Below are 14,066 nucleotides of genomic sequence, written 5' to 3'. Positions count from 1 at the left end.
AAACCTACACAAAAGTATTAAAATGTATTACAATTTCTATTTGAGGAAAAAATAAATACATTTAATTTTAGTATATTAAAAATGTTCTATTAAAACATAAGTACCAAAATTAAAACTTGGAATGATGTGTAGTGCTTTGAAGTCAGGTCTCTGTTTGAATTTCTTCTCTGCCACTTACTAGCTATGTGGCTTAAGTACCGTATTTTTCGGACCATAAGACGCTCCACACCATAAGACACACCAGTTTTTAGAGAAGGGAAATAAAGAAAAAAAGATTCTGAAACAAATAGTGTCCTAAAATATTTTATGTGCATTAAAACCCAACATCACAGTCATAAACACATGTAATCAACCCTGTAAAGTAAACAGCAGCATTTAGAACCATTTTAGAGCCGGGCAAGCACACAGAGACCACACAGAGCCGGGCAAGTAAAAAAACTTTTTTTTAAAAGTATATGTGTAGGGTATATTTGGACCATAAGACGCAGGGACTTTCCCCCCCACTTCTGGGGGAAAAAAAGTGCGTCTTATGGTCCGAAAAATACGGTATGTTCCAACTTTTTCAAAATGGTTGTTAAAGAAAATTATCCTATACTAGAGACCTGATGCATGAAATTTGTGCAAGAGTAGGCCTTCTTTCCCCTGGCTGCTGGCACCGGCTTCCCTCTGGCACCCGAGACTCAGGCTTCCCTCTGGCCATAATATATTAAGTGTCCAGTTGACTAGTGGGCTAGTCAACCAATCAAAGCGTTATATGTTAATAATATACTAAGACCGCTCAACTGCTCGCTGTGACGTGCATTGATCATCAGGGAGCAGTCAGTCAATGGGGCGACCAGATGCTATTACATGCATTGACCACCAGGGGGCAAATGCTCTGATCCAGCTGATCGGGACTGAGCCAGATGGGCTGGACATGCCCTGGAGTCCTTCTGTGGTCCCTTCCTGGCTGGCCAACCTCCAGTGTCCCTTCTGGCCCTGATCATGCATCCGTGGGGTCCCTTGGCCTGGCCTGTGACCTCTTGCAATTCAAGACCCCTTGGGGGAATGTCGGAGAGCTGGTTTCAGCCCAATCCCGGAGGCCAGGCAGAGGGACCCCACTGGTGCATGAACTCGTATACTAGGCCACTAGTATGTGATAATAATAATAATACTTAGCATAGTGCCAGGAATGCAGAGATTTAATAAATGGTAGCTGCTATTATCTCCTCATACACTTTTGCAAATATCTAAATTCTAACCAAGTTGGACTGTCTTTTTATACTTTAAAAACAAAAAAAACAAAAAAAACATTTGTATTCATTGGTTCTCAACTCTCTTAGGGTCAAAAATCTTTTTCTAAATGTAACCAAAACTACAGACTCTGGCCCAGAAAAATGCACATCTGTACAGCGATCTATCATTCACACAGTGTAAAAGAGTTTTACTCCCAGACGCCCTCCAGTTGAAGACTTACTGATGTAAGAATCCCTGCTCTAAGATAGGCTAATGCTGACTCTGATATAAAAAAGATGTTAAAAAGAAACATAACAAATTAGATTAATGACAGTATGTCAGCATATAAAATTATTTAAAGTATACAACATTAGCAAACTATAATAATGGAATTTTATTTATACCTTAAAATTACACTTAAATAATTTACTATAATTTTTCAATACTTTGTTTTTACAGAACACCAAGAGAAATCCCTCTACTACTCTTATGATAAAGTATTCCATAAGGACTTTTTTTTTTCTTCCCCAAACAGTTACTGTCACATCATTATAAATGTTTTCCACAAAGAAATAAGATAAAATACAAGTTTTTGTACAAAGAATCTTTTGTCTCATAATAAAGGACTTTCCCTCACCCTGCTTGGGCTAGCCACATTTTTCTCTGCCAGGTCTACTTTGGTCAAAACAAATATCGTCCTTCTTCCATGAGGATCCATTTGACTGACCAAGTCTGTAACAATGCTGCGTTCAGCATCCACAGATCCATCTGAAAAAAAAAAAAAAAAATGACAATGTAATAATTGCAAAATGGATTTTAAAAATTTCCACAAGACACGGTTGTGTCTACATTATAGTAAGAAAACTTTTCTTAACATCTTTGTTATGAAAAGATATTCTAGCCAATAAAATTTTCTATGATGCCTACAGTGAAATTATTCCCAACTTCAATTCTATTTACTAATAAAACGAATGAAAGAGGGTTATCTTGCATGTTTGTGTAAAATGCATATTTAGAGCAAAGCCTGGATTGCTAAAGAAAGCATATGAGTGCAATTAAAATCTTGTGATAGATTTACCTTGAATGCACAGGATGATGGCATTAGGATTCTGCATATAAGCTTTGCTCATACTGAAAATAGTTTCCTTTGTGTCAGGAGCCATGCCTGATGTCACAGTCTTAAGGAGAAAGGTTTAAATGTCATTATAAATGTTTTCCACAAAAGGAATACAACAAAATACAAGTTTTGTATATACTTACATTAATCACACCTGGTAAGTCAACAAGCACCATCCTCTGCAGTCCAGGGCCTTTTACATTTAAGGAAATGGTCTACTCAGGGGACGAAACAAAACAAAATAAAAATTGGGGGGAAAGTTTTAGGAACTCTTTGGTGATATATAGTCTGAAAAGTCTGTATCTCAGACATTCAGATATAGTGCTCAGAAAAATGTTCTTTTTCTGATCCTAAGAGTCATTATTCTAAGACAATTTCCCACAAAATGATATATCAGGAATATTAAAAATATTTATGTTATCTTGGAATAGCAATACCAATATTATGATTTATTTCATGTCATGACCATTAGATTCCACAATATATTGGTGAAATGAATTGCGACACTCACCTCAGGGCTAACAGTACAGCCTTCTTTCACATTTTTCCTCATTCGAAGTTCTATTTCATGTCTTAATGCTGCAAGCTATGAACGGAAAACAACCAAGTCCTGAGAAAATCTTCAGTTAACAAATACTCCCTGTAGTTTGTCATAAGCTTACGCAGGTTACAAAGTTACACACATGAACCTCACATGCATACTACTTACATCTTCCTCCTTGGTAAGATCAAATTCTCGAGAACTATCTTTAAACAATGCTACGTGGTGAGGACCTTCACTCAGAGTCACCTGGAATTAATAGAAAACTGAAATGTAATAATGCATTTACAATTCATATTAATTCCCATGGAACTTACATGGTCTAGATAGACAGGGCCCCTGCATCGCACAACCCCATGTGTCCCTTCATACTACATACTCTAAGATCCCTGGGGCCTGTCAGGAGACCACAGAGTTCTTTATCTGTATTGTTCATACACCTATCACATGTATTGTGATTGCCTAACAAGATCAATGGCTACTTTGTATCTTTCATGACCTAAAATACTACTGCCCTTTTTGTTTCATAGTCAATATTATACAGGGTACTGAGCACAAAACCATCAATTTGAAACCTGAAAAACTAAAAGAAAACCTTGCCTTTAACTTCACAGGTAAATTCAGATAAAGGACAATTCACTTATTTAACATCTACTTATTGAGAGCTAACTACATTTAGTGTAGTAGGTAGGTCGGGAAGTATGAAGAATTGACTCTCCCTGTTTGGGCTTCTCAATCCAGTAAAAATTTTACAAAGTTTTAAGCTTTTCTCTCAGGCCACAAATTAGCAAATGCCCTGGGGAAAATACCTGCAGGAATACCCCCCACAAATTCTTTAGGTTGCTCTCTGATGCCTTCAAATAGCTAGTTTTGTTATCTGGCCTGTTAATCTAATCTCAATAGAAGGAATTGTATTTTAAAAGTAAAATTGGAAGCTTGAAAAGTTATTCTTAAAAAGCAAGGAATGTGAAGTTGAGAAGTTGAAACCACTGACTGTTGTCCTGTAAGTTGTTAGAGAATTTCTTGCATTTAGGGCACTGTTTGGGAAAAGGCTGTCTTAGCTCTTCTTACCACTCTCTTCTTTGATACCCTGCGTTTTTGCTATAATGTCTTGTTATCTCTACGTGTCACTGTCCCAGTATGTCGAGAGGTCTAAAACAGGGAGAGTCAATTCAACAGAGCAGTCAGAGTGAGACTTTTAAAAAGTATGTTGTTACTTTGCTCAAAACACTGCATTGGCTTCCATTTTATTAAAAACAAAAACTAAATTTTGCATGATAACCTACAAAGTTCTAATAATCTGCTCTCCCTAATATCCCTCTGACCTCATTGCCTGGCTACTCTTCACTTTGCTCTAGCCACACTGGCCTTGAGCATACTAAGCTCTAACTACCTTAGGAGCTTTGCACTAACTTTCACTCTGCATTAAACACTCTTGAACAGGACACCCACAGAAATCCCTTCCTCACTTTCTGCAAATCTTAGTTCAACTGTTACCTTCTCATGCAGCCTACCAATACCCTGGTACCACCATTCCCGTTGCCTGACTCCACTGTTTTCTTTTGTGCACACTTAACACCCTCTAACATACTATGTAACTTAGTATGTCTAGTAGAGGCCCAGGGCACAAAATTTGTGTAGGGGGGCGGATCCCTCAGCACCCTCTTCAATCTGGGACCAGTCAGACATCCCCCTTGCAATCCCAGACTGCTGGCTCCTAACCGCTCGCCTGCCTGCCTGATCGTCCCTAACCCCTATGCTAGCTTGTCTGATTGCTCTTAACTTGCTCCCCTGCTGGCCTGATCACTCCTACCTTGCCCCCCTGCTGGCATGATCGACCCTAACTTGCTCCCCTACCCACCTGATCACCCCTAATTGCCTCTGCCTTGGCCCCCCCCCCCCCCCCCCCCCCCCCCCCCCCCCCCCCCCCGCTTAAGCCACAGTCTGACCTCTCTCTGCAGGAGGTGACTTGGCAGATCAGGTGAAGCTACCGCCCCCATTACCCTGCTTCTGCCACTGACAGCCTGAGCCTGGGCCCTTCACAGCTGCTGCGGCTTTGCCTGCAAAGACATCCGAAGGCCATCCAGAAGAGGTCTGCCCTAATTAGTGTATCTTTTATTAGTATAGATTATTTATTACCTGTCTCTCTATACTAGACTCTATCCTCATTATGTCAAAGATCTTTATTTTGTTTACCAACACACTGCCTAGAACAGTGCTGGCACATATTAAGCATCTAATGAATATTTTTAGAATGAGACTCTGAAGCCATAGACTTCTTCCTGTAACCATGGATGAATTGTCAGTATTTCTATATATGAACAACTTGTACACTGAGTCCCAGTCTCTTACTTCAATAACTTTGCTCCCTCTCTCTTGCATCATTTTTTTCAACCAGATCATTAAAATATCCATATCTATCTATCAATTATGTATGTATGTATGTATGTATCTATCTATCTATCATTTCTCTATAAAAAAGCCTAAGAGATCGGATCAACTGGTATGTATGTATGTATGTATTATCTATCTATCTTCTATCTATCTATCTATCTATCTATCTATCTATCTATCTATCTATCATCTCTCTATAAAAAAGCCTAAGAGATCGGAACAATTGGTCTTTATGATGCGCACTGACCACTGGGGGCAGACACTCAATGCAAGAGCTAACTCCTGGTGGTCAGTGTACTCTCACAGCCAACCTCCCTCAGTCCCACCCCCTGACCCCCGGGTTGAGATGGGAAACCAGAGATGGGTGGTGGTGGACGTGGCCCCTTAGAGCTGGCTCCTTCTTCAGGGTAAGCAGCCAACCTCCTGTGACCTGTCCCTCTCGCCGCCACCAGGCCCTGATCCTCTCGCTGCCCGCCTGTTGCGGTGGCAGCACAGTGGTGAGGGGGTTAGGTGGGGATTACGCAATGGTGGGGTACTGACAATGGCAGAGTTGGGTGTCTGGCGTCTGTTCCTTCCACACCCGACCCAGCAACTGCTGCCTCCTCTCTGGCCCCGCCCTGATAGGCCTGGCCCTGATTGGCCCTGATTGCCAGCCAGGCCTAGGGACCCCACCCATGCACAAATTTCGTGCACCAGGCCTCTAGTAGCATATAAATATCTTTAAAACACTCCCTTGACCCAATATATTTCAACTGCTACTGACCCATTTTATACTATTTTTACATTAAAGCTAGATAACTATCCTATCTAATAAAAGAGTGATATGTAAATTGACTGTCACTCCAACACACAAGATGGCTGTCACAAGATGGCCAGCAGAGGATGGCAGTTGTGGGGGACCAGGCCTACAGGGGAGGGAAGTTGGGGGGGACCCACCCAGGCCTGCAGGGCAGGGCAGCTGGGGGGGGACCAAGATTGTAGGAGAGGGCAGTGGGGTGAACCAGGCCTGCAGGGGAGGGCAGTTAGGGGAGATCAGGCTGGCAAGGGAGGGCAGTTAGGGATGACTGGGGCAGTTAGGGATGACCGGGTTAGCAAGGGAGCAGTTAGGCGTTGATCAGGCTGGCAGGGGAGTGGTTAGGGGGTGATCAGGCAGGCAGAGAGGTCAGGGGAAATCAGGCAGGAAGGCAGGCGAGCAGTTGGGAACCAGCAGTTCTGGATTGTGAGAGGGATGTCCGACTGCCCATTTAGGTGGGACTGGGCCTAAATGGGCTGTCAGACATCCCTTGAGGGGTCCCAGATTGGACAGGGTGTAGGCTGGGCTGAGGGACAACCTTTCTCTCCTCCCGCGTGCACGAATTTTGTGCATTGGGCCTCTAGTCTATATGTACTGACTCCACTTTCAAGATTCTATTCTCTTACTCAGACTAAACTACAAAGCATAATAAGAGGATGGCCTGGCCTCCCCCTGCACCACTGCCCTCCTCTCCCCTTATCCAACTCCTGTTACACTGGCTTCCTGACTGTGCCTCCTACTTATTTTTAATAGGAATAATTCAAATGCTGTGTCAATTGTTTCTTTAGTTAAAACTCTTCATTCCAACATAATAAACAAGGCTCTAGGGACTTCATTCAGATGGCCTGTTTTCTTACCTTAACTGGAGAGCGTGTCATCATCTCCCCAGATCCTCGTGGGAATATTCGTGCTTGAGCAATCATTTCCAACACACTAGTTTTTCCAGCACTCTGATCTCCAACTACAACAACCTTATGGCAAAAACAATAACATTTATTTGTTATTCAATACCAGCATATACTTAAATAAATTTGAAATGCTGCCAAGATATTTTTTAGTCTTTTCAAGTATCTACAGTTAAATGATATGAAAAACACCATCCATGAAAAAATTGATAGTTGATATGCGTATGTATACCCTATATGATAAAGAGGTAATATGCAAATTGACCATCATACCCTCACACAAGATGGCCACCCCCACATGGTCACAAGATGATTACCACAAGATGGCAGGCAGGGGAAGGCAGTTGGGGGCAACCACGCTGGCAGGGGAGGACAGTTGGGGGTAACCAGGCCTGCAGGGGAGGGCAGTTAGGAGTGATCAGGTTGACAGGGAGCAGTTAGGCTGGCAGGGGAGTGGTTAGGGGCAATCAGGAAGGTTGGCAGGCGAGCAGTTGGGAGCCAGCAATCCTGGATTGTGAGAGGGATGTCTGATCAGGCCTAAGGAATAACCTTCCCTTCCCCCCAAAAGAACAATTGGACCCATTTACTAGTATAGTCAAAATTTTATTAAAAATTTGTGTTAACTTAAACCACTATTTCTAAAACCAGACAATTCAAGTTCTACAAGTCTTTCTTACAGCTAGTTTACTCTTTACAAAGAAATTTTTAATTTTATCTGGCTAAATTTCACTCATGTGCTGAATTTAATCCACTGTTCAGTTACTTTAATATAATGAATATTATGAATATGTAATGCCAAATATGTAACAGCCTTCCTTGGTTACAGATAAATGTAAGTCAAGCAATGGATCAACGTATTCAACTAACATTCAATACTCAAAAGTCATCTAGAGTTCATAAAAAAAAATCTATACTAATAAAGAAAACATGCAAATTACTGTCACTGCTCTATGTTACCAGCTAATCAGAGTATGCAAATTAACCTAAAAACATTGTAGCAGCCCTGTCCCCGCCGCTCTGGGCCTGTGGAGAAGTCAGGTGCCAACGCCTGAGGCGGGCTGAAGCTCAGGAGATGAAGAAGCCGCCTGCCCCATGATCCCAGGCCGCAGCCAACTGGAGAAGTCATCCACACTGCATCCCAGGGAAGACGGAGAAGCTTCCTGTCTGCGGTCCAGGCGCCAGCACCTGTGGCTGGCTACAGCCTGGTAGACAGAGAAGCCACCCACCCTGAGGTCCTGGACACCAACTTGTGGCTGCAGCCCAGGCGAAGCCACCTGCCCACCATCCCCTGCGGCTACAGCCGGCCTGGGCGCCTATAGCTGACCAGAGAGGGGGAAGCCCGGATCCTGGGTGCCAGTGATTGGCTGGAGGAGGGAATCCTGGGTCCCGGATGTGAGGCTGAGGCAGAGGTTGTTAGGGGCAATCAAGCCAGCAGGGGAGCAGTTAGAGATAATCAGGCTGGCAGGCAGAAGAAGTAAGGAACAATCAGGCAGTCAGTCTAGCTGTTAGGAGAGAGCAGTTCTTGATTGTGTGAGGGATGTCCAACTTCAGGTTATCCCCTGAGGGTTCCCAGATTGGAGAGGGTGCAGGCCGGGCTGAAGGACACCCTTCCCACTCCCCAGCCCCTCCGTGTACGAATTTCATGCACTGGGCCACTAGTATTATATAAATAAAAAATACATGTCTCTGGTTTAATCTGTGTGTATATGTAATGTGTTTGTGTACACACACATAACTTTTTTAAAACCTAAGTTTTTGCTAAAGGGCCAGTTCCCTATGTATTAAGTTTTCACTTACCCTTGGCAAATGATCTTGTGTATTATAACTGGCATCATAATCAGATAGAACATCAAGAACTTCAGAATACATGTCAATCAAAGATTTCTATAAAAATTAAAAAAATATTAATTAAACAGTGAAAACATTTAAAAAAAATACCATAGATGTGTCAAGAGGAAAAAAAGCTAATAAATTCATAATGTTTTTCAAAATCATGGTATTGTTTATCTCTAATTATGCAAATACATTGTCATAGTTAAACAGTATAGAATAAAATTTTATTTCTTATCTAATTTATCCATTATTTTATTTAGAGATACACTGATAATTAAAGTACATTAATTCAGGATTTCCTAACTTTCTAACTAAATGGTAAAAGAGGGAAGTTGTTAGTTAATATTGAAGATATTTAATATTATATACTCAACAGAGAAAATCATTAACAGCATAAAGGCCAAATAAGGTGTTAGATGACCAAATGAAATGAAATCATCTTCTACCAAATTTGGTGTGCGTGTGTCAGATATAGAAATAGATAGAAATAGATAGGAGGTGGGGATGGGGGTAAGGCAGGAAAAGAAAGACTGAAAAGAAGATTAAAGTGGAGAAAGAATGACCAAAAAGATGGTTAAATCAGTAAGCATGATAAAGTGTACTGTAACAACTGCACAGCTAATAAGTGAAAGCTCCAGGGGCAGACCTGTAAGTGGAAACAGGATCAAACACAGTACTTGACAAATAACAACATTCAAGTAAATATTTGATGAATAAATTAACAAATACAATTGGCTGGGGAAAAAGGTCTGCTATCAAGCATTTAGTAATTAAGGTAAGTTTTAACACTAAGGTAGAAACAAAATAAGGGCCTACAATTCCCTTCATCTCTTAACACCTAGAAATAATAAATGTGAAGAAACTGCTATCCCTACACTAAAAAATAAACAAAAAAATTCTTTAAATTTTCACTGACATTTTATTATATGACAGAATTACTTTTTCTGACATAAATTTTCAAAATATATTAACACTTGGACGTAACTTTTCTCAATTGCTGTGTGTAATCTGTAAATAAACCATGCTATCAATATTTATTTTTTTAAATGCAATCCTGATTTAGAGTCAGAACTACTAATACATGTTGCTTAAACTACAATTGCATATCTTTGTACCATGGTACCAAATGTATATGCCATGACTTATTACAGTTTTGCTACATCCTCTATAAACAAATTCAGTTTATTTATAGGGGATGTAAGTTAGAAGTATTACTTCAATTTAATTTAATACGTACAGCTTGGTTTAGTGGAAAATAAATTTTTTGTTTTTTGTTTTTGTTTTTCACTTAATAGAAACATCAATGAGAAAATTATTGACTGGCTGCCTCCTGCATGTGCCCTTGATCAGAATCGAACCTGGAACTCTTCAGTCTACAGGCCAATGCTCTATCCACTGAGCAAAACCGGCCAGAGCTTAATTTATTGATAATGGTAATTACCAATATGCTGATAACAGTACCAGCATATGCTTTGGAAAAAATTCTTTAAAATGCCTAAGGAACAATCCAGAAGAAAATGTTAACTTTCCTAAAACTGGAGGAAGTAGCCTAATCATTCACTGGAAACATAATTAAGGCAATGATGGTAAGTCATATATAAACATCCATCAACTCAGAATTCTGGTTTTATAGCTGTAGAAAGGAAATAGGCCTAAAGATATACTAGATATTTCAAAAAAATAGATTCATGAGAAATGGCTGGTAAAAGTATGAAGATTTTATGGGTATGGTTTAAATAAATGTCTGGAAACTACAATTTATAAAATGTGCTAATATAGAAAGAGAACTTCCTATCCCTGAAGGATAGCAGGTGACAAAGGAGGATAGAACACGTTATGGTTATAGTCCCTTATACACAAGTACTGATGATCACGAAAAGTTCTGAGAACCAACAAATTAAGATAAAATTAAAATACCTTAAGCTTTCTATGATGGATGCCTTTGTCATCTTTCTGCAACAATAATTTTCTCAGTTCTTTGTTCTCCTTTTCCAACCGTTCCAAAATTCTCTGGTACTTTAACTGAAACAAAATAATACCATAACTACATAAGAAAAAGATGGGTTAATAAATAATATTAAGTCTAAATTAAAAGCTTCTAAAATCCTGAAGTAATATCTCCTGACTATTCAAAATAAATTATTTCATTTCAAAACTCCTATGAAAATGTTGAGAGAATTATGAAAATCTCAAACAATAAGTTTCATTATAATTTGGCATTTTATTTGGAAAATTCTTTGGTATTTACAATTAAGAAATTAAATTATTTAAAATGTAAGCATTTAAAGCTTTTCATTAAGTACATTCCATGAAACAATATTTCCTATTATATCAACATTTTTAAAGTCTTCATTATAAGGACAATTTAGCAAAAATTCAAACTCCTCCCATTCCCCATATTATTTTGTGTTTTAATTAAAATACCCTATCCCCATGGTCGGTAAACTGCGGCTCACGAGCCACATGCAGCTCTTTGGCCCCTTGAGTGTGGCTCTTCCACAAAATACCATGGCCTGGGTGAGTCTACTTTGAAGAAGTGGCATTAGAAGAAATTTAAAAAATTTTGGCTCTCCAAAGAAATTTCAATCGTTGTACTTTTGTACTGATATTTGGCTCTGTTGACTAATGAGTTTGCTGATCACTCTCCTATCCTATATAATAAAAGTCTAATATGCTAAGTGTCCAGTTGTCTGTTCAAACAAACGAAGTGTAATATGCTAATAATACGCTAAGGATGCTCAACCGCTCACTATAATGTGTACTGACCACCGGGGGCAGATAGTAGACTAGTTAACCAGTCACTATGATGTGCACTGACCACTAAGGGGCAGACACACCAATCCACAGGTTAGCTTACTGCTGGGGTCCACCCATTACCCTGCAGACAGCAATCAGCCTTTTATTATATAGGATAAGAAGTCCTTGGCTCTTCTCACTCATCAGAATTACCTGGGTATGTAGAAGTTCTTCTTGAAGTTGGTCAACTTTCTCTTTGTCTGACACCTAAATATTCAAAAGAAAATAATTTTGAGTATAAGTAGGTTTATATAGGATGTACTGTAAGTTAAAAATTTTTTAAACTGATTTTATATGCGCAATCAAAGCAATTTAAAATCAAATATTTAAGAAAGTTAAAAACAATTATATTTACCAATAAGAGCTCATTAAATTTCATATTAAATAGAAACCTTAAAAAGCAATCATTTCCTGTTGCCATTCTAATCATTTCTTATGGATGGCTTGTTAGAAAAATTAGACATATATGGTTACTATGTTCTTCACAGCTTGTTTTGTGCTCAAGCACAGGCACTTGGATGCATGGAGAAATAAAGCATTGACAGCCCTACAGAAATGTGTTTTGGGAAGTCAGATACATGTTATCATTTACAGGTACTGAAAAAGTTCATTGATCATAGTGTATATTTTAAACAAACATTATTCAATTCCATTCTGTAAGTAGGGAAGTATTTAATAAATGCAAAGAACAACTTGCATTTTCAGAACTCTAAGAGGAGCCAGATGATTGTTTTTAAATTTAGTTCTAGTGAAAGATCTGTTAACACTTAATAAAGCAAATGCATCAGTAGCAATGAAGTCAAGTAAAGCAATTAAAATTAATTTGGACATAAAACAAAAGTAGGACAAAATCCACAGATACTGCAGAAATTACTTCAAATTGTTATTAATATTAATAGTTCTAAAGTAAAATATCCAAAAACAACAAAGAACTCTATTGTGTAACAGGCTTTAAAGTTGTCACAATACAATTCTAAATATCAAACACAATGATCAATTTTAATCAAAATGATGTCATTTATGACAAATCCACATTACTGTGCTTTGACTCCTTGGTGAGGTACAGAAGTTGTCATTTTCAGTCTTTCAAAATAATTGTCTAATTTCTGATCATCAAAATTTGCAACATGAATTTATTTCATTAGACACAAAAATATGTTTAAAATTCATGTAAATCATTGTTATTCATTGGCTATTTAAGCAATCAAGACATCATGGTAGCAAATGTATATGAAAAAATTTTAAATGATTTGTTCAAGAAGGCATTAATAATTTTCATCCATGCAATAAAGTTAATTTGAGATTTTAATTACTATTCCCAAATACTTTCTCAAAAATTTTCCCAAACACTTCTTTTAAATAAAAATGATACCCAACCAGCATGGCTCAGAGGTTGAGCATGGAACTATGAAACAGGAGGTCATGGTTCAATTCCTGGTCAGGGCGCATGCCTGCATTGGGGGCTTGATCCCCAGGAGGAGACATGCAGAAGGCAGCCCATTAATGATTCTCTCATCACTGATGTTTCTGTCTCCCCGCCCCCTTTCATTTCCTCTCTGAAATCAATTAAAAAAAACACATATTTTTTTTTATAAATGTCAACGCTTGTTAGAATAGGTACATATTATTTTTTCCTTAAAAGCCTATGCCTAAAAATCTCTTATGTTTTAGTAATTAGAAAAATGATAATATAAAGCAAACTTTATTGTTTTCTCATTCCTGTATATCAAGTAGAGACTTATGGATAGAAACTCTTTTCATTTGACTGTGTGTTTGTATAGCATGGACAAGAATTATTAATAGTCTCCTAAAATGTGAGGAAACAAGAAAGTTGGAGAGAAGCCCATATCCCAAAAAACAAAATACTGAAGGCCAAAGGAGAAATAAATAATTCCACATTTCGAACATAAGGCATGCCATCACACTGTAACAATATGGTCATAAAAACATTAAATTTTCAATTCATTTTAAAAGGTACTTTGATTTTGTTTCATTAAATATTCATCCAACTGCAGCTAAATTAGTATGAAATGTATAAACAGTATTAGTATAAACTGTTTTAGTTTGAATGTGAATATTTAATGATTTCATGCAATATATCCTTATATAATAGAAAATTCAACATTACACAATGGGGCAATAATTAAAACCAATACAATTACACCAAAAAGTTATACTGTTTATTATAAGCCAAAGGCCTAAAAGGTTACCTTAGTAATTTGGTAAATTAAAAAGGGTATACAAAAAGTTAAAATGATATAAGTTTATTAGAATATTACAAACACAATCTTTAAGCTAACATATTTAGTATCATGACTGTTAAGATTTTTATAAATTCATATTTTTAGAAGTATGTAGATTTATCTTTTGCCCTTTGCCATGATTGTTAGGAATAACTCATGCACCATTTTACTTTCTATCTGCTTAACTTACTGAAACATCAAAATTAATGTTTTATTATAAGACAAGTGA

The 14,066-nt window shown here is 38.1% G+C and overlaps 1 protein-coding gene across 9 annotated transcripts in view; it reads right to left on the bottom strand.

The window, feature by feature from the left end:
• OPA1 (OPA1 mitochondrial dynamin like GTPase) overlaps positions 1 to 14,066 on the bottom strand; it is an 86,037-nt gene that overhangs the window by 47,738 nt on the left and 24,233 nt on the right. For all 9 annotated transcript variants that reach the window (XM_036444013.2, XM_036444017.2, XM_036444015.2 and 6 more), the window contains 9 exons: positions 11,748 to 11,801; positions 10,716 to 10,820; positions 8,763 to 8,849; positions 6,918 to 7,031; positions 3,042 to 3,122; positions 2,844 to 2,918; positions 2,476 to 2,547; positions 2,294 to 2,393; positions 1,853 to 1,983 (listed from right to left, as the gene is read on the bottom strand). In XM_036444013.2, coding sequence (XP_036299906.1) covers positions 1,853 to 1,983; positions 2,294 to 2,393; positions 2,476 to 2,547; positions 2,844 to 2,918; positions 3,042 to 3,122; positions 6,918 to 7,031; positions 8,763 to 8,849; positions 10,716 to 10,820; positions 11,748 to 11,801 — 819 coding nt within the window. The remainder of the gene's footprint in view (positions 1 to 1,852; positions 1,984 to 2,293; positions 2,394 to 2,475; positions 2,548 to 2,843; positions 2,919 to 3,041; positions 3,123 to 6,917; positions 7,032 to 8,762; positions 8,850 to 10,715; positions 10,821 to 11,747; positions 11,802 to 14,066) is intronic.

Source organism: Pipistrellus kuhlii, unplaced genomic scaffold (genome assembly GCF_014108245.1).
Source record: "Pipistrellus kuhlii isolate mPipKuh1 unplaced genomic scaffold, mPipKuh1.p scaffold_m20_p_2, whole genome shotgun sequence".
Classification (NCBI taxonomy): Eukaryota; Metazoa; Chordata; class Mammalia; order Chiroptera; family Vespertilionidae; genus Pipistrellus; species Pipistrellus kuhlii.
Note: the sequence above shows the minus strand (reverse complement) of the source record. Positions and strands in the feature narration are given on the sequence as shown.